This window comes from Quercus robur, chromosome 8 (assembly GCF_932294415.1).
Source record: "Quercus robur chromosome 8, dhQueRobu3.1, whole genome shotgun sequence".
Lineage (NCBI taxonomy): Eukaryota > Viridiplantae > Streptophyta > Magnoliopsida > Fagales > Fagaceae > Quercus > Quercus robur.
Genome location: NC_065541.1, coordinates 11,456,899 through 11,477,640, shown reverse-complemented (window position 1 = coordinate 11,477,640; position 20,742 = coordinate 11,456,899). Strand labels below are relative to the sequence as shown.

The window sequence follows — 20,742 nt, the reverse complement described above, 5'->3', positions numbered from 1 at the left end:
TCCTTAATTTATCAAGAACTTAACTATTTGTTTCAACCTTTTTTTTTTCAAAAGAATAAAAAATAATAATTGAATTTTCTGGGCTTAAGCTCCGGTTACTTCAATGCCAAACATCTTTATTTTATTTTTTCTTGGAAAATGATTTATATTTCTGGAAAATTGATTTGTTCCTTGTGTTTTGGTTGCAACTTTAAAAATCTGTCAGAAAACATTTACTGTTATTTGAATTATTAAGAAAAATTAATAATATATTTTGTAATTTCAAATCATTATATAAATACTAATCTTATTACATAAGCTTCACGCGTGTGATGAGGTTTTTTTTTTTGAGAAAACTTGGATAAGTTTGTTTTGAAGACATGGATTAGTAGGAGAGTGTTCTATTTTGTAGGCATTTCAAGTGGAGTTTGAGGTATAATTTTACCGGGTTGTCCTCAAGTTTTTCCCTGTTCAACGTAAGGTTTAGGGGTATTTTTGAACCATATAAAAATCCAATGCAAAGAAGGGAATCATATTGTATATAGTGTAGATAAAACTTTAATACACAAAACATAACCCGAATAGAAAAACATGTTTTTAATTACTTTTTTATTGTTTTAACTTTGAAGTCATTAGCAACCCTCAAGTGGGGAAATAAATCCAAATTTTGAATCTATACAAAAATTTACTAACTTAAAGTGACTAATTTTAAAAAGGGTTAATTGGAAAAAAGCTAATGTAGTTCAACTGTCGATACGAGGAAAGAATCAGGGCAAAGAGAGAAGTTACTATCAAGAGAGCTTTTGTGGTGTGAATTTTATTGGCAGTGATTTGTTTAGTGTGCAACATTCCACAAAACGTTTTTCACATTTAAGAAACTGTAAACATTTTTTGTTTAATTGAGCTTATTTTACACTGATCACCAATAAACAAATAAACATACTCAATTCAAGGTTTGAATGTTGAAGGTACAAATCTTCCACTTAGTAATTTGTGTACGCAAAATATATAAAATTGTGTACATACTTATAAATTATTTATGTTAAATGTACAAAATTTTGTATATTTATTGAAAAATTGTTTACATTGAATATAATTGTGTATATTCTTTGAATATATATACTTGGTGTGGGGGCCTTTCTGCGTTGATGGGTCTGGGCTCGTTGGCCACTCCAAGGCCTGTGGGTTGATGGGTAAGGGAGTCGGGACTAGCCTTTTGTGAGTTACACCACATGCCAGCTTGTGCGCAAGCCAAGCATGCCCAACGTTGAGACAACCAAGTGATGGTATGGTAGGCTGAATATAGTAGATATGGTTGAGATGGTATAACTTTCTTGCACTACAAAGGTCACTTCAGTAGAATGACTCTTATAATAAAATATTTTGAATGAAAGGATTATAGCAAAATAGCGAATCCAGCAGAAAATAACTAATACCACCAACAAGATAACTAGTACAACAGAACAGCTAATACAGCAAATAAAATAAAAAGGAGTTACTTTAGAGTAACTAATAGAGACTAATTAATACCATAGATAAAATAACTAATACAACAAAAAAAAAGTAAAAGATATCACGGCAGGATGGTTATTAACATGAAACATTGTAACACAAAGAGAAAGAATAACAATAGAGATGTTAAAGAAGCTAAAGATTGCTTAGCAAGACTGGATCCAAAAAGGGAACCGAACCCCAATATAGATAACCTCGTCACAACCGTTGCCGTTGAAGTTAACCGTGTTGGAGAAATGGCCTAAATGGTCATGGATTTCAATTTCACAAAGTTTCAGAGAATGGGAATGTCATGAGGGAGAGAAAAAATGGTCTACTGATGTATGCCCTTATTTCTGCCATGTGTTCTCTCTTCCTTCTCTCTTTGTTTTACCACTTAGTTTTCTTTTTAGTTTTTTGGTCTTCAATTTCTCTCTCTTATTTCTTTTTTTCTCCTCCTCTTCTTCCTCTTCTTTCTCTCTCCTTTTTCTTGGCTACCTTTCATCCTTTTTATACCTCTCAATTTTAAGGGATTTCTCCCTCTCTAGGGTTTCACCAACCCTTTTTGGTATCTTATGGGCATCTCTCAAACTTGCCCACTAACCCATTAGCTACCTGACCACTACCTCTGCTTAGAGTGTGCTTGCTGCATCACTCTTTATTCCCAAACAAAATTCTTTGTTTTGTTTCTCCCTTCTCCTCCATTTTGGCCTTACTTTCAATGGATAAGGACTAGAGGCTCTCACTACACTTACCCCTATGGCATGCATCAAATGGCCCTAGCTGTGCTTACATTTTTTGGGCGAAATGCCATCCCAGCAAGGCATTTCTCCCAAAAGAAGCCTCGGCAGGAACCTCAAAATATATCTCCTTTCTCCCTATCGCTAAACCACACCCTTTGAATCCCCTGACAAATGGCTCATCTCTCAAGTATTGGCTGGGTACAAGTAGGCGGTGCCTTGACCTTTGTATACGTTCCACTACCCTCTGGTTTGTCTTCATTTATTTCCATGTCATTCCTATCATTCTTACATTGTCTTGTTCTGCTATGGGGATTGGGTTCATGTCTATCCTCTACAGCACGGGAGATGTGTGGGCTGGGCATTGCAGCCTCCCTTTGTTCCCCATGGGCTAGGCATTGCTTGGGTAGAAGCTCTTGCCCATCTAGCCCATTGGACTTCTACTTTTTGCTATTCCTTTTCTTGCCATACTTATGGGCCTGTTGGTTGTCATTTTTGCCACATTGGCCCATTGGGTTTACTACTTCCATTCTTGGGCTTCCATAGCCCATTTGCATTGCCTTTATCTCTGATTAATCCCATGGGCTTGTTGGCTGCCATTCCTTCCATGTTGGCCCATTGGGTTTATTCCCTCTTTCCTTTGGCTTTCTTGGCCCGTTTACATTGTCTTTACCTTTTATTGATCTCATTAGGGAGGGGGGGGGGGGGCCCAAATTTTTTTAAAATATATATAATCTATGTTTTTTAGCAATTTGTTTCAATAAAATTGCTCTTTTCCCCCTTAACAATATTATTGATATTTTTAAAAGCTAAAAAAACCTCAAAGTGAATTCTAACTAGAAGGGGATTTCTAAGCCAACTTAAAGCAAGACACACATATAATAAAAGGGAAAAAACAAGGGATTTCTAAGCCACTACCAAAAAAAAAAAAGAAAAGAAAACCTAAAACCTAACTTACGGCAGAAGAGGGAAGACCTCAAAATTGAGGACTTGGGCAGCAACACTACAGCAGAACAGCAATGTAGTAGAAGCAAAGGCAGAACAGTGCACCATGCCTGACACCACCGGCCACCACTAGTCCACCGTAGCAATTAGCACCGCCCAAAGGCCCCAAACCTAGTAACATTTTATCCCCCTCTCATATCTAAATCTCTAATGCTTGGTTAGTTGGTTGATTAACTTCGATTTAATCATATGTGTTGACAGTGTTGTGAAGAAAATTGAAAGAGAAGCAGAGCTGAGAGACTCCACCACATCCGAAAATAGAAGAAGAGACTAGAAAAAAAAAAAAGAGTCAAAGAGAGAGAGAGGTAGACTCTAACTTGACTCCATCTTTGATCTTTCTCTTTCAATCTTTAATAAGGCCAAAGTTATATATATATATATATATATATATATATATATATATATATATATATATATAAATGGTGGTATGGTGGTCAGGTGGTGTCTTGTCTCTAGTCTAGTGATTAACAATTATGAACTATGTAAAACAACACAATGCCCATGTGATGTTCGGACAGTTCTGTGCACTTTAGTGTAGATTTGTAGTTTTGTTTGGTAGTGTTGTTGTCTATTAGTGTCTTTTAAAAAATTTGAAAGATTTTTTTTTTTCAGGTAAATAATTAAAGAGATTATTTTCCACTTTAAAATTTGTTGGTTATTTTTTGACTACTTGTGTGCATGGTATTTGTTTATTGTGTGAAATGATTATAGATTATTGACCATATAATAACATGATAATTTCCAATTATATTTTATTTGTAAATTATGAAAAAGTCCACTACCATATTTGATTTTTTTTTTTTAAAAAAAAAAATTTCAAATGGTTTAGAAGCTAATAATAGTGGTGCAACATTACCAACTACTAATGTTGAGGAAAATTTAATGTCTTATTTTCATAAATAATTGCATCGTAATATCTTAAAAAACAATAATTTTGTGTATTTTTCTTTGTTGATGGTTTATAAAATGAATATTTATTTAGAGTTTCAAATTTTTTATTTTTTTTTGTTTATACTTTTGCCCCCCCTAACTTCAAGTCCTGGCTCCGTCCTTGGATCTCATAGGCTTGTTGACTACCATTCCTGCCACGTTGACCCATTATGTTTATTACCTCTTTCCTTGGACTTCTTAGCCCATTTACATTGTCTTTACCTCTTATTGATCCTATGGACTTGTTGGCTGCCATTCCTATCACTTTAGCCCATTAGGTTTATTACCTTTTATTAATCTCATTTTCTCTCATTTTTCTTATTATTGGGCTTCTTCTGCCATTGTACCATTTGTCAAAAATGGGCCTCAACACTTGGAAAGCTCACCAATTAAATCATTAATTAGTATAAGAAATAATTGCATTTGGTTTTGAGTAAAGCTATGTACATATAAAATTTGAAGACTTGAATTCGAGTTCTTATCCCTCATCTCACATGAATTTTATATTTGTAAAGTAACCATCACGTTAAGAGTGCGGCATGGTACACTATTTTTTTAAGTGTTGACAAGCTTGTCACGAAGTACATTACCTAAAGAAGTATACCGATCAAAGTCAAAGTCATGTTTTCTTTTGTAAACCTTTTTACTTTTTAAGTAAAATTAGGTAGTTTGAGCAAAATTCCAAAAAATTACCCTTTCTAAGTTGAGTTATTAAAACGGTTTGCCGTTTATATAAGCCAAAATAGGAAATTAGCACCATTTGCCAAACATTATAATTAGTAGTCCACGTTTTCAAACTATATTTTTTACTAGTATCTCGAGTCTAAGAAACTCGATTTAGGGTCTATAAATTGAGTCTCAAAGACTCGATTTCCATGATCTGATCATGTTTGACATTTTTTCCACGTGGCGACCATCTGGAAATCGAGTCTTAGAGACTCGATTTATAAGAGCAATTTTTCAGTGTTGTAAGAAAAGTCCTTAAAGTTAACGTGGGTAGAACTCCTAATAAAAATAATAATAGAATGTCCTCGTTGATGTCATCCATAACAACTAACTGCAAATTCTTTCATGGCCGAAACCCATTTTTTCCTCTACCATCTTCCACTCTCTTCTCAAATCAATGCCATGGAGACATTTGGCTAGGGATTTTCAAGCTTCACATCACCACCACTACTATTGTTCCATGCCAACAGCTCTAATCTGGTGCCAAACATGTTTGGGTCTTCGTTTTTGGGTTTGGATCTCTATTTCTGGGTTTGGGTCTCTATTTCTTGGTTTGGGTCTTTGTTCGCGCGACCCCGATTGCAGCAGCATGACCTAGGCCACGCGAGACCCAGGTCTCTCTAGGATGTTTTTTTTTTTTTTTTTTTTTTTTTTTTTTTTTTTGTTTTGTTTTGGGTATTTGTGGGAATGGCAAGATGAGAGACTTAAGACTTAAATTTTTTTTGGTAAGACTCGATTTACAGGTAGACGCCACGTGGAAAAAGTGCCAACTCAAACCTGATCAGAACATGAAAACCGACCCTCAAAGACTCGATTTATAGTCCAAAATTGAGCCTCTTAGACTCGAGATACTAATAAAAAATATAGTTTGAAAACATGACCTACTAATTATAATGTTTGAAAATCATGGTTAATTTCCCATTTCGGCCGTTTATGTCTGACCCTAGCAAATTTTGTTAGTATGCTACTTTTCGGATCCTTTCTCCCTAGGGGAAATTCTGATGCCACACCCCATCCCACAACTATTTGCACAACTTTCACACGTGGCAGACCACCTCATCACCTTGGGCCCACCAACATACCGCAACACTTCTTTAGTTATGTCAAATTTAACTACCACCGCAACTTTACTCCTTTTCTTCTTCTTCCTCCCAAAACCCATATGTGAAAAAGCTTTGAGCCCCCAAAATAAATTGCAGCGGCTGGAACTACGGTGGTGCGAAAATGGAAAACTCACTCTGGAAAACACCATCCCATGCTAGAAAATAAAAACCCAGCCTTGAGAAACATTACCTCTCCACCGAAAAACCAAAACCCACTGCTCCTTGAATTCGCGAAAAGCAGCGTTCGTCTCAGATTTGCAGTTGCTGGAGTACTGGCACGGTGGCTCGTAAACGGAAATCCCACGCTAGAAAACACCATCCCAAATCGGAAAATGAAAACCCATCCTTGTAAAACATTAATCCATTGCTGAAAACAAAAACCCATTGTTTAATGAACTTACAAATTTTGTTTGTGTTTAAATTCCATCCAATGGACTTAAAAATCTTGTTTGTGTTTTAAATTCCATCCAAGTTTGAGAGAGCCAATTCCCAAAAGGAAAAGAGTTTTTCGCTGCTGTGGAAGGTTTCTTTCCTTCGATAGAAAATTTCTCCTCTCCGAAGAAAAGGAAAAAAATATCTCTGCGGCGGCGTAGAATTTAATCTCTTTTGTCTTAAAAAAAAAAAAAAGAAATTTTGAATTAAAATGGCTCACTCTTTCTCCAACGCTAAGGGGCTGTTTGGATTGGCAAATTTCATAACTCAATTCTCAGTTTCCATAACTCATAACTCAAAAATGGTGGGACCCATAGCAAAAAGGTTGTTTGGCAAACGATAACTCTGTTTCCATAACTTTGTTTCCATCACTCAATTCTCTGATTTTTGAGTTATGAGTTATGGAAACTGAAAACACATTTTGGCTGTTTTCCGTTTCCATAACTCATAACTCAAGGGCAATATTGTAATTAAACACATATAGGGGACCCACAAATAGTACTAGCCACACCTTTTGACCACTTTTGACTTTTTTTTCCTTCTCCTGGGTTGGCTGTTCGGTTTTTTTTTTTTTTTTTTCACTGGTTCGGTCTTCAGTTCTTTTTTACTTTTTTCTTCTTTCACTAGTTTGGTCTTCAGTTCAGTTTTTTTATTTTTATTTTTATTTTTTTTAGCTTAAGTGAGTTTGGGTACTGAAACCAAAAACAAAAAAGAAAAGAAAAAGTTGCACCGGTTGACAGGTATAGACCCACAAATAGTGTGAAAAATATTGAGTGATGGAAATTGGGTGATGATGCCAAACGGGTGTAAAAAATTGAGTGATGGAAATTGAGTGACGGAAATTGAGTGATGAAATTTTCTTATCCAAACAGCCCCGAAGCTTCTCTCTGCTCTCGTTGTTGATGGCTTTTCTAACACTATTACCAGGTAACCCAAAAACCCATTTCTCTTCTCTTATTTTGCTTGTATTTTATGCCCTGTCTGGCTTTCAAAAACATACAGGAATGAGGAAACAGAGGGTTTTTCTCTTTTCCTCTGTTTTTTTGAACATCCAAACAGATCCGAATTTCTTTCATAATATGTAAATTAAAAAAAAAATACTAGTTATAATTAAATTAAGGGTGCATTTGTATAAGCTGTTTTGTTTTAATAGTTTAAAATGAGAGTTACAAACGCTCTTTTAAGCTCAACTCAGAAAATCTAGGTTGACCCAGAACATTGACAAAAAGAAAGGAAAAGCCCGTGATATTCGCAAAGTGTGCACACAATCAAAATCAATCATTTAGCAAAAAAAGAGCAGCACTAATCTGCCCAGAAGTTGCTAAAACATTAGCTTAATTGAAGTTATTCCTTTACTTGGATGGAATTTAAAACACAAACAAGATTTTTAAGTCCATTGGATGGAATTTAAACATGTAAGAACCAAGTACAAGACTTCTGGACCTTAGGTCACTTGGGCTCACAATTTATTTGTAGTGGGCTTAAGGATTTCCTACAATGGGTCGTTCTCGGCAGAGAGACTCAAAGTAACACTCAGTTGATACTCTCTCCTTGACTGTTTTCTCTCAATTTTTCTGAACCACTTCTTCTCCCAACTTTCTTCTATTTATAGCTAAGGTTAGTGGGGAGATTATGATTACAGCCACCGTTAGTGCTACTGGAGGTCCAATATTATCTGATTGAAGTGGATGTTTAGGTGAAAGGGCGGTGCAGCATTTACGATCTTGGAACTTGGCTCCATCTTGACCGACTATGTTCGGCAACTCAGTTCCCTGGGAATATCACAATTTCCCGGGAACAGTTCGTATATTTGACCGGGAACGTTTGTCCGATCACCTCTCGGAATTCAATACCCTACGCTTGTTCGTACATGAAGGAAGCTCCAAGAAGGGCGCAGGACAACCGGACCTTTCTGCTGGACCTTTGCCCAAGGCTGGTATGGGCCTCGGCCCGGGGCCTGCGTGGGATTGGGTCCAGGGCCTGTATGGGACTGGGCCCAGGGCCTGTGTGGGCCTGGGATCTCGGTGCCGTACAATAGCCCCCCCTTGATTCATACTCGGTCACCGAGAAGAATCAAGAAGCTGTTTGGGCCTCTTGACCTCGGGAACCTTCTTGTCTGGGACTTATGACTGTTACTTTTTACTAATATTCTCAAAAGACGCGCCGTCTCGCGGCGCCAGACGCAGTCGTCATTATTGCCTGACAGTTCGTGGACCGAAGCGGCGCGCAAATCGGTTACGTTTGGCAGTCGCTGGGTCGCTCGTAAATTGTGCCCATTTATTGCTTGAATAAACGTTTCTTCTCCCCCCACTTTTTTTTGGCTTTATAAATAGTCCCTCTCTGAACACCATTCCATTTTTCCTTCGCCTTTGATCTTTAGTGCTTACTCTCTGCCGACCACATTTCTGTGCGCTTGCTTGCTCAGTGTTCTTTTCCTCCTTAGAACCCAAAGTAAGTCTTTCTTCCCCTTCCTGTTCCTTCAGCTTTGTTTCTTTGAGTTCACTTTTGTAGTTTTAGGCTTTATAGATGGGTTACTCTTACCTTCTAGAATCCCCGGCTGCTTTGGCCACCTTTAGGAGTAAATTTAGTATTCCCAATGACGTGGACGTGGCTTACTGCCATGAGAGTGATATGGAACTCCACCGAGGGCAGGGTACAGCCTTCTTTCCTTTGATGTCCATTTTAGAAGGTGGGGTTAGGTTCCCCGTAGATCCCCTCTTGATAAGCACACTAACTTACTATGGGCTGTGCCCCGACCAGCTTCCCCCCAATTTTTACCGGGTAGTTAGTTGTGTCAGCAAGTTGAACCACACCTTTAACTTACAGTTAGACCACCATGATATTAACCAAATGTACAGCCTCTGTGGGAGCAAATCCACCAATTATTACTTAAAGACAAGAGATGCTCGGGTACGGCTGATATCGTGCCTACCCGATTCGAACAGGAACTCCGCCGGGGAGTTCGTCAGGGTGCGCGGCAATTGGTTTGCCGGGGAGATCCCTTGCCCCCTTACACGGCGTGAAGTGGGTTCGTACCATCCCCTTCATATAATTGTTTTCCACCGCCTCTTCTTTTCTTCTTATTGGAGTAAAAAAAAAATTTTATTGTTAAAGGCTAATGCGTCACCTGTTCTTTTGCAGACGGCAAAGTGTTTGTTCAGGACCTCAGAGCCGTCCACACCAGGGATTTAAACTTCGTCCTCCGTTCCGAGATCTATGTGCATTGGGACGGGCAACTCCGGGCCTCACACCTGATCCTCGGAGTGGAGCCGGTTTATTCTACTTGGCAGCCCTTCAAGCAGGCGCTGATAGTTGACAGCCCCCTGCTATCATACATAGACGTCCGGTACGTGAATTTTTTGCCGCCGAAGCTTACAACCGGGGAAGCGAGGGAATTTGGTCGGCGGTTCACTGCCGCGGACGAACTAGTTCCCCTGCGAGACGATTCCGCGGAACGGGTATCTCAGCGCCTTAGAGAGAGAGCTCACGAAGCCATACAGCAAGGGGACCAAGCCCAAGAGCAGCCCCATCCCGAGAATCCACCCGCCGAGCCTCAACAGCAAGTGATAGAAGCGGCTGCCTTGCTAGCTGAAGCGATCCAACCCGGTGCAAGAATGGTGGCAAGGAGAGTCATGACCCTCGACCGGTTCGTGCCTGGTGCCCGGCCGCCCAACCAGCCCCCGCCTACTCAGGGTCGGGGTCAAGCGTCTCAGCCTCCTCCCCCTCCGCAGTCCGGACGGGCCCGTAAGAAGCAGAAAGTAACCGAGCAACCTTCCACGGGCCCGGGGGATGCCGCAGTCTAGACTCCTCCCCGACCAACAGGTGGAATCGTTATCCGCGAGCCGCCAACCGAAGCTGGCACGGGGGGCGCGTCCTCCTCCCAAGTGGCTCCAGTGTGGGAGCCAAAGTTCCTTTTGGACGGCAAGCCATTGCCCTCAACCGCCTCTGTTCGGATGTGGGATAAGGGCGAGGGCGGCCGTATTGCCCAAACTTTGGCTGAAACTCTCCAACTTCCCGAGGACGTGCATGCTTTCGAGGATGGGTCCGAGGAGTCTGTGGGGCGCCGGTTAGAGTGGCACGCCATTGCGGTAATTCTTTTGTCTATCTACTCCATATAGATTTCCTTTTGTTTCTTTGCTAACCTCCGTGCTTGCTAGGCCGCTCAACTGGCTTACATTGTGGCTGCCCGGGCACGGGAGCTTGATGAGGAAAACGAGCGCGAGAAGGGGGCGCGGGAGTCAGCAGTGAAAACGGCTAAGGAAAAGCTGAAGATTGCTGAGGCTGCTGAGAAGAAGGCTGCTGCTGCGGAGAAGTTCCGGGCATTGGCCGAAAAAAGGAATGCAGAGCTCCTAACCAAGCAAAATGAGATGGAAGTCAAACTAGCCGAAGCCATCAGCCTTAACACTTCCAATGCCGAGGAGATAGCCGATCTCAGGGCAGGCTTGGCGGCCGCGGAACAAAAGTGGTATGACGTAGGTTTTGCCGACGCCGAGAATTCCGCAGAGTCGGTGGTGGCTCGGGCTCGGAATATGGGTTTCGAGGCCGGGTGGTTTGCCGCTCTTCAGGCAATGGGAGTTCCTGAAGATTCGCCGCTGAGAGACCCCGGCCAGATTCCATTTCCGAACCCTGTACCTGCCGTCCAGGACGCCCCGGCTGCTTTTGACGAGGAGGAGACGGCCAGTATGAGGGAGTTGGTTGAGCAAATCGATTCTCACGCCGAGCCCGAGGAAATGGAGGCCACGAGCATACCTACTGTGCAGGAGCTTCTCGGTGAGGGCCAGCCTTTTCCCCTGACCGTCCAGCAGGAAGTGCCACCGCCGACCCAACCTCCCAGCTGATTTTACTTATACTTATTAGCTTATTTTTATTTTATTTTTATTTGCCTATGTCACCGGGATGTGGTGATTGAACAATTGCTTTTACTTATTGGTTTTATTTGCCCACGTCACCGGGATGTGGTGATTGAACAATTGCTTTAACTTATTGGTTTTATTTGCCCATGTCACCGGGATGTGGTGATTGAACAATTGCTTTAACTTATCGGTTTTATTTGCCCATGTCACCGGGGTGTGGTGGCTAAACGATTGCCTTTATTTGTTTAATTAGTAGTTCGTTTTCTTTTTCCGTTTCAATTTGTTGAATGAATTTATATCTGTTTGTGTTTTGCTTGAATTATACCAGTGCTATGGCCGCTTAATAGAATGGTACCCCCGAAAACCTGTTGTGCGGCGCTGTGGGTAATTTGAGAGCGCTATTGGACTTAGTATTTGTAAAAGGGTTAGGTTTTTATCAGGTTTTGGTTTAACCGAGAATTGTGTTTTCGTCCTTTGAGTATTTGTTTGCAAAGTTTCCACTTGTTCGGATATTTGATTTTAACCGAGAATCAAGTTTCTGTCCTTATAGATTTACTTGTAAGGTTCTCACCTGCTCGGCGATTTTGGTCGAGCCGAGGGTTAGGTTTCTGCCCTTAAGATTTATTTGTAAGGTTTTCACCTGCTCGGCGATATTGATCGAGCCGAGGGTCAGGTTTCTGCCCTTAAGATTTATTTGTAAGGTTTTCACCTGCTCGGCGATATTGATCGAGCCGAGGGTCAGGTTTCTGTCCTTAAGATTTATTTGTAAGGTTTTCACCTGCTCGGCGATATTGATCGAGCCGAGGGTCAGGTTTCTGTCCTTAGGATTTATTTGTAAGGTTTTCACCTGCTCGGCGATATTGATCGAGCCGAGGGTCAGGTTTCTGTCCTTAGAGATTTATTGGCAATTCTCTTGGTGTGCGGTTACAGAGTCAAAAACAGCATAGACAAAAAAAAAAAAAAAAGTTCATCATGCTCTTAATCTTAATAGAATACAAGTTCTGGCTTACATCGACGATTATGCGTAGAATTTCTTCAGGTTGTTGGCGTTCCATAGTCGGGGGAGCGATCTCTCGTCCAGGTCTTCCAAGTAGTAGGCCCCTGCACCTGCGATGGCTGTGACTCTGTATGGTCCCTCCCAACTCTGAGCAAGCTTCCCTGCTGCCATGTCCCGCATGTTCCCCACTACCCTTCTTAACACTAATTCCCTGGCACTGAATTCCCTGGCCTTTACATTTCGGTTGTACCTTTGGGCCAGCTTCTGCTGATACTCGGCAAGACGTACGGTCGCGGCCTCCCTGCATTCTTCTAGCCAATCCAAATGCTCCATCATCAGGTCAGCGTTCTGTACGGGGTCAAACCCGGCGACCCGTGCACTGCATAAGCTCACCTCGGTTGGTATCACTGCTTCTGCTCCGTATGCCAGAGAAAACGGGGTTTCCCCCGTGGATCTCCTGGGGGTCGTGCGGTAGGCCCATAAAACACTGGGTAGTTCTTCTGCCCATCTTCCTTTCGCTCCATCCAACCTTCTCTTGAGCTCGTTCAAAATAGTCTTGTTTACTGCTTCAGCTTGGTCGTTGCTTTGGGGGTATGCCGGGGTTGAATACTTGTTCTTGATGCCGAGCTTGCTGCAAAAGGTCCGAAAAGCGTTGCTGTCGAACTGTAGCCCATTGTCTGTCACTAGCGAATTCGGCACCCCAAACCTTGTAACTATGTTTTTCCACACAAATTTTTTCACGTCAGTATCCCGGATATTGGCCAAGGCTTCAGCTTCAGCCCACTTTGTGAAGTAATCTACAGCCACCAGTAAAAATCGGCGATTCCCCGTTGCTCGGGGGAATGGCCCGAGGATGTCAAGCCCCCATTGTGCAAATGGCCACGGGCTGCTGACAGGATTTAGATGTCCTGTCGGCTGATGGATCATTGGGGCGTGCTTCTGACATTGTTCGCAACTCCGAACGTATTCGGCGGCATCCTTCTGCATCTGTGGCCACCAAAACCCCTGCGTCATTGCTCTGTGTGCTAAAGATCGTCCCCCAGCATGCCCGCCGCACACTCCTTCATGCAGCTCGGTCAGAAGCTCCTTGACTCTTTCAGGATGCAGGCACAAGAGGTAAGGGCCCGCGAAGGACCTTCTGTACAACTTTCGGTCCGAAGACAACCAGTACCTGGGAGCCATTCGCCAAATCTTGTTGGCCTCGGCCTCATCTTCTGGAACTTTATCTTCGGAAAGAAAGTCTATGATCGGGTTCATCCAGCATGGTCCGGCTACCGCCACCTGCGCAACCTCTACTCCGACCTGGTCGAGAGCAGTCTTCACACAGATGCTTGGCTCCCTTATAAGTTCTATCATGATAAGCCTCGGCGTGTCCTCGGTAGCCGATGAGGCTAACGTGGCAAGAGAGTCAGCATGCTTGTTTTGTGACCGGGCTACCTGGGATATCTTTACCGTTCCAAACTGACCGATAATTTGCTTTGCCGTACTTAGATAAGCTTTCATTCGGGGGTCCCGAGCCTCGAAGTCCCCAGTGATCTGATAAACAACCAGCCGAGAGTCCGAGTAGATCTCCATGTCCTTTGCGCCCAGATGCAATACTGCCCTCAACCCGGCCAGTAGGGCTTCATATTCGGCTTCGTTGTTCGAGGCTTTGAACCCCAATCTGAAGGAGTGTTCCAGTCGCATACCTTCAGGGGTGATTATGACAATACCAGCCCCGGCCCCCATAGCATTTGATGCGCCGTCCACAAATAACCTCCACGGGCGAATCTCCGCACTACAGATTACCTTGCCTTCATTTTTGGGTGTAAATTCCGCGATGAAATCAGCGAGAACCTGTCCCTTCACCGAGCTTCTAGGTCGGTATCTTATGTCAAACGATCCCAACCGAGTCCCCCATTTAGCAATCCGTCCTGTGAAGTCGGATCTCTTCAACAGTGATTGCAATGGATACTCGGTGAGGACGAACACTGTGTGTGCCTGGAAGTAGTGTGGTAACTTCCTCGTGGCGTGCACCAGGGCCAAAACCAACTTTTCAAGAGGCAGGTACCTTGTCTCGACATCGACCAAGGTTTTGCTCACGTAATACACCGGCATTTGCACTCCCCGGTCCCTTAGTAACACAGCACTTACGGCATGATCGGTGACTGCAAGGTACATAAACAGATCCTCCCCGGGCTCCGGGGCCGTCAACCTCGGCGCCTTTGCCAAATATTCCTTTAGTTCTCGAAAAGCTTCATCGCAGCTCTCGTCCCATTGAAACCCCTTCCACTTCTTCAGAAGTTGATAGAATGGCCGGCAGCGATCGGCAAACTTGGAGATGAATCGGTTCAGGGCGGCCAACATCCCAGTGAGCACTTGCACCTCCTTAGGATTGCTCGGTGGTTTGAGGCGATTGACGGCCTCTATTTGGTCGGGGTTAGCCTCTATTCCCCGAGTGGAGGTTAGATAACCCAGGAACTTGCCAGCCCCCACTCCGAAAGTGCACTTTTCGACATTCAGGCGCAGCTTGTGTCGTCGTAGTATCTCGAATACTCCCCGAAGGTCTTCAGTATGCAGCGACTCTTTTCTGCTTTTTACCACCATGTCGTCGATATAAACTTCAACCGTGCATCCAATTTTTTCTCGGAACATCCTTGTCATCATACGCTGGTAGGTGGCCCCGGCATTCTTCAATCCAAACGGCATGACCTCGTAGTGATAGTTTGCGTTCGGGGATATAAATGCTGTCTTTTCTCGGTCCTCGGGCGCCAAGGCAATCTGGTGGTAGCCTTGGAAGGCGTCCAGGAAGCTCATTCTCGGGTGCCCGTACGTGGCATCTACTAGCTGATCAATCTTGGGCATCGGGAATGGGTCCTTGGGACACGCTCTGTTCAAATCTGTGAAGTCCACACAAACTCTCCATTTACCGCTCTTCTTCTTCACTACGACAGTGTTTGCTAGCCATCTCGGGAAGAATATTTCTTTTATGACCCCGGCTTCCTTCAGTCGCTGGACCTCCAGGTTTACTGCATCGACGTGTTCCTTTGATGCTCTTCTCGGCTTCTGCTTCTTCGGGGGAAATGATGGGTCCACGTTGAGTTTGTGAACAATGAACTCGGGGTCTACGCCGGGCACTTCATACGGGTTCCATGCGAAGACATCTATGTTCTGCAACAGGAACAACAACATCTCTACCCTTTCCCGGTCATTCATGCTTGTACCTATCTGGAAATATTTGTCACTATCTGGGAGAATTCTTACCTTCAGCACCTCCTTGGCAACGTCCGCCCCAGTTTCCCGGGGTTTCTGTAATTGCTATGCAGTCTCTTTCTCGGTGTGCTCAGCTTGACCGAGCTGTTCCTTTTCCCACCGGACCGCGGCTACGAGGCATTGCTTCACCACCTGTTGATTCCCCCTTACCTCTGCAACTCCATACTCAGTAGGAAATTTTACTTTCACGTGAAAGGTGGACGGAACAGCCCCCATGGCGTGAATCCACGGCCTCCCCAGGATTGCGGTGTAAGGTGCGAATGATCGGACTACTATGAATGTAACTATAACTTCCTTGCCTTCCATGTCCACTGGGAGAGAGATTTGCCCCTCGGGAATCACAACTCTCCCGTCAAACGAGACCAATGGCGTGTCATACTTCGCCAAATCCTGGGTCTTTAACCCGAGCCCTTCGAAGAGGTCCGGGTACATGACGTCAGCCCCGCTACCTTGATCAATCATCACCCTCTTCACCAAGAATCCGCCTATCCGAGCTGTCACCACCAAAGCGTCGTCGTGAGGTTGGATCGTTCCTTCCAAATCATCTTCTCTGAACGAGATGTCCAGCCGTCCAACTTTCTTTTTCTTCTTGGATGATTCTCCCTCCGCGCAAGCCACTGCCATTACCCTTTTTGCCGCTGCTGCTCTTCTCGGTGCGGCATGAATGACGTCGATTACCCCCAGGGGTGGTGGAAGGGGGTTCCTTTTCTGTTGGGCGCCCTGCCCGGGCTCCCGGTCAGTGGAATCTGCTACAAACTCTTTCAGGTGCCCTGCCTTCATTAACTGTCCGAGATGATCTTTCAATACCCTACACTGCTCGGTGGTGTGCCCCTTGTCTCTGTGATAGGTGCAGTATAGGTTTTGGTTCCTCCGAGATGGGTCGCCCCCCATTTTGTTCGGCCATCTGAAGAATGGCTCGTTCCTTATCTGTTCCAAGATTTTATGCACGGGCTCTTTAAACAACACATTAACCCTTTCGATCTGCACCTCTGGTTCCTGCATTCTGAAGTCCCTTTTTGGCTTTGGCGGCAAGATGCTTTGCCGAGATCTCCCCGTAAAAGGAGCTTTCCCCCTGCTTTGCAGCCGGTCATCCTCCAGGCGTTTGTACTCCTCTATGTGTCTCATCAGTTGCCTCATATCCTCCGGGGGTCTTCTTGTCAGCGACTCCCGCAATTCAGAATCTTCGGGGAGCCCCATCCTGAAGGTGCTAGCCGCAATTTTCTCGTTTCCCCCACCAATCTCGTTGTAGAGTTCCCAGTATCGGCTGGTATAACTCCGAAGGGTTTCCCCGACCCTCATTTTCATGGAAAGCAATGCGTCGACCGGCTGTTGCACTTGGCTGCATGTTACGAACCTGCTGCCGAATTCCTGAATTAGCTCGGCGAAGCTGTGTATAGAACCTTTCTGCAACCCATTGAACCATCTCAGTGCGGTAGAGCCGAGACTAGAGGGGAATACTTTACACATCAATGCATCGTTGTGCGCATGCAAAGACATCATATGGATGTAATGACTGATATGCTCCACGGGGTCTGTCCTCCCCTCATAGGAATTGAATGGTGGACGCGTGAATCTGCTCGGCATGGGTGCCCGTTCAATCTCATCAGAGAATGGAGACCGGGCTGCCATCCGCAAGGCTCTGCTCATGGCGTCCATTGCGGCGTTGTGGTGCCGCCGCTCCTCTGGCGACTCTGACCCTTGGTTATCATATCCATGCGATCGGGAACGGTCCCGTCTACGACGCGTCTCCCGGGAGTGTCGATGTGACTCTTGAGAGCGTGATTGGTCTCGGTATTGTTGCGTAACAGATCGGCTGGAACCCTCCTCGCCACGGTTTCTCCTGGGTTGGGGGTTGTGGTTCCTTTCGTGGCGTCGACCCCTTGCTTCCAGCTCCAAGTCCATTACCAATCTGCGTAACCGCTCCAGCTCCCGGTCTCTATCATCATATTGCCGATGTGCTGAGACGCTTGAAATTGTCCGGTGTGTCTGGGCCGATCCTTCTCCCAATCCGGACCTTTCCTCTCCTCTTGGATGCTCCCTATCCTCCAGCCGTTTCTGCCTTCTCTCCCTCCACGTCGATCCCCGAGAAGATCCTGCGGAATTGCTCGGAACGTGCCCCCCTGAACGCTCCTCAGACATCTCCCTTGCTTGAGTCTCACTCAAACCACAGCTTCGTAGGAGAGCCCCACGGTGGGCGCCAATTGTAAGAACCAAGTACAAGACTTCTGGACCTTAGGTCACTTGGGCTCACAATTTATTTGTAGTGGGCTTAAGGATTTCCTACAATGGGTCGTTCTCGGCAGAGAGACTCAAAGTAACACTCAGTTGATACTCTCTCCTTGACTGTTTTCTCTCAATTTTTCTGAACCACTTCTTCTCCCAACTTTCTTCTATTTATAGCTAAGGTTAGTGGGGAGATTATGATTACAGCCACCGTTAGTGCTACTGGAGGTCCAATATTATCTGATTGAAGTGGATGTTTAGGTGAAAGGGCGGTGCAGCATTTACGATCTTGGAACTTGGCTCCATCTTGACCGACTATGTTCGGCAACTCAGTTCCCTGGGAATATCACAATTTCCCGGGAACAGTTCGTATATTTGACCGGGAACGTTTGTCCGATCACCTCTCGGAATTCAATACCCTACGCTTGTTCGTACATGAAGGAAGCTCCAAGAAGGGCGCAGGACAACCGGACCTTTCTGCTGGACCTTTGCCCAAGGCTGGTATGGGCCTCGGCCCGGGGCCTGCGTGGGATTGGGCCCAGGGCCTGTATGGGACTGGGCCCAGGGCCTGTGTGGGCCTGGGATCTCGGTGCCGTACAAAACACAAACAAAATTTGTAAGTTCATTAAGCAATGGGTTTTTGTTTTCAACAATGGATTAATGTTTTACAAGGATGGGTTTTCATTTTCCAATTTGGGATGGTGTTTTCTGGCGTGGGATTTCCGTTTACGAGCCACCGTGCCAGTACTCCAGCAATTGCAAATCTGAGACGAACGAGGCTTTTCGCGGATTCAAGGAGCAGTGGGTTTTGGTTTTTTGACGGAGAGGTAATGTTTCTCAAGGCTGGGTTTTTATTTTCTAGCATGAGATGGTGTTTTCCGAGTGAGTTTTCCATTTTCGCACCACCATAGTTCCAGCCGCTACAATTTATTTTGGGGGCTCAAAGCTTTTTCACATATGGGTTTTGGAGGAAGAAGAAGAAAACGACTAAAGTTGCGGTGGTAGTTATATTTGAAATAACTAAAGGAGTGTTGTGGAATGTTGGTGGGCCAAGGTGATGAGGTGGCTTGCCACATGTGAAAGATATGCAAATAGTTGTGGGATAGGGTGTGGCACTAGAATTACCCTTCTCCCTAGATCCTCTCCGCAACCAAACTCTTCTTACAGCCCCTCTCATTGACTGGTACGTACAGACACAGACTGTGGATCAGCTTTGCCGGGGAGATTACGCGACCAGTCCTCCACAGTCTACATTCTGGTAAGCCCCTTCAAATTTTCCTAACAAATCACACTCTTTTGAAACTTCAAAGCTCAATAATCTATCTATCTCATAGTACTTCAAGCTAAGTTGCTAAAACCCTCACTATTCCCCCCACAACTTTCTTTTGCACCAACAACTGGTTGTTGCAGTAACCCACAAAGTCCAATTTTTATTAATATAGCCCATCAAAAGCTGTTGAGTTCTTCAATATAACTATGTGGGTCTCTGCAAAACCTTCAATTTCTAACATGGATTCACTTTCGTTTTGCTAAAACCCTCCCAATAGCAGGTTTTGCAGTGACTCACAAAATCAAATCTTTATTAATATAACTCACAAAAGACTGTTGCTTTCTCAAATATAACTATGTGGGTCTCTGCAAAACCTTCAATTTCTAGCATTTCTTCACTTTCTTCTCAATTCCACCAAAACCCATTTCTCGTTTTGCCCCATATCTCACTCTCATTTAGTTTACCTCAGTCTTCACAAACAACCCAAATTTATTGTGGTATCCGTGAAATTCGAGAGCGAATTACTACTATTAAAAATACCCAGAAAATTACTGAAGCTATGAAGCTCGTGGCGGCTGCAAAGGTTCGACGAGCTCAAGAGGCGGTCATCAATGGCCGACCCTTCTCGGAGACCCTTGTAGAAATGTTATACAGTATCAATGAGCAGCTTCAATCAGAGGATATAGATGTTCCTTTGACAAATGTTAGGCCTGTCAAGAAAGTTGCCGTTGTGGTTATCACTGGTGATCGAGGTCTCTGTGGTGGATTCAACAATTTAATTATCAAAAAGGCTGAGGCCCGGATTGTTGAATTGAAGAGTCTTGGATTGGATTACACTGTGATTAGTGTTGGAAAAAAGGGTAATTTGTATTTTAAGCGGAGGGATAATGTTCCGGTTGATAGGTTTATTGAAGGGTGGAGTTTTCCTACAGTGAAAGAAGCTCAAGCAATTGCTGATGATGTGTTTTCGCTATTTGTTAGCGAGGAGGTTGATAAGGTTGAGCTTGTGTATTCTAAATTTGTGTCGCTGGTTAAGAGTAATCCTGTGATTCATACATTGCTTCCATTGTCTCCGAAAGGAGTAGTTCGTGATGTGAATGGGAATTGTGTTGATGCCATGGAGGATGAGTTCTTTAGGTTGACGACTAAGGAGGGAAAATTGGTTGTGGAGAGGGATAGTGTGAAGGCAAAGAGGGAGGAGTTTTCACCGCTTATGCAATTTGAGCAGGACCCAGTTCAGATTCTTGATGCCATGATGCCTCTTTATTTGAATAGTCAGATTTTGAGGGCATTGCAGGAATCACTGGCAAGTGAGCTCGCAGCAAGGATGAATGCCATGAGCAATGCCACAGATAATGCAGTGGAGTTGAAGAAGAATCTTTCAATTGCTTACAATCGGGAGAGACAAGCAAAAATTACTGGCGAGTTATTGGAGATTGTAGCAGGAGCTGAGGCACTAAGACAGCTTGATTGATCTTGATTTGTCATATCGTGTACTTTGTTTATCCCATAATTCTTTTTTTTAAGAGTATTGTAACTTGATGTGCTAGTTACACCAAATCATTAGTTAAGTAAATGATTTCTCTTGTAAAGATAAACTGAGTTCTTATCTGCTTCCACAACTAGAATGTGGAATTGAGTCAAATATGTTAACATTGTTGTTCCAGCATTTTGTTACCTTCTCTGCTTTGTATTACTTCGCTCCTTTTCTTATAAGTGAATGATTAATGCATTGTCTATA

General features: G+C 44.0%; 1 protein-coding gene across 1 annotated transcript; it reads left to right on the top strand.

The window, feature by feature from the left end:
• Positions 1-18,845: 18,845 nt before the first annotated feature.
• On the top strand, positions 18,846-20,742 carry LOC126694584 (ATP synthase gamma chain, chloroplastic-like). The gene has a single exon (XM_050390939.1). The coding sequence runs from the start codon at positions 19,357-19,359 to the stop codon at positions 20,473-20,475; it is 1,119 nt and encodes a 372-aa protein (XP_050246896.1). The 5' UTR covers positions 18,846-19,356; the 3' UTR covers positions 20,476-20,742.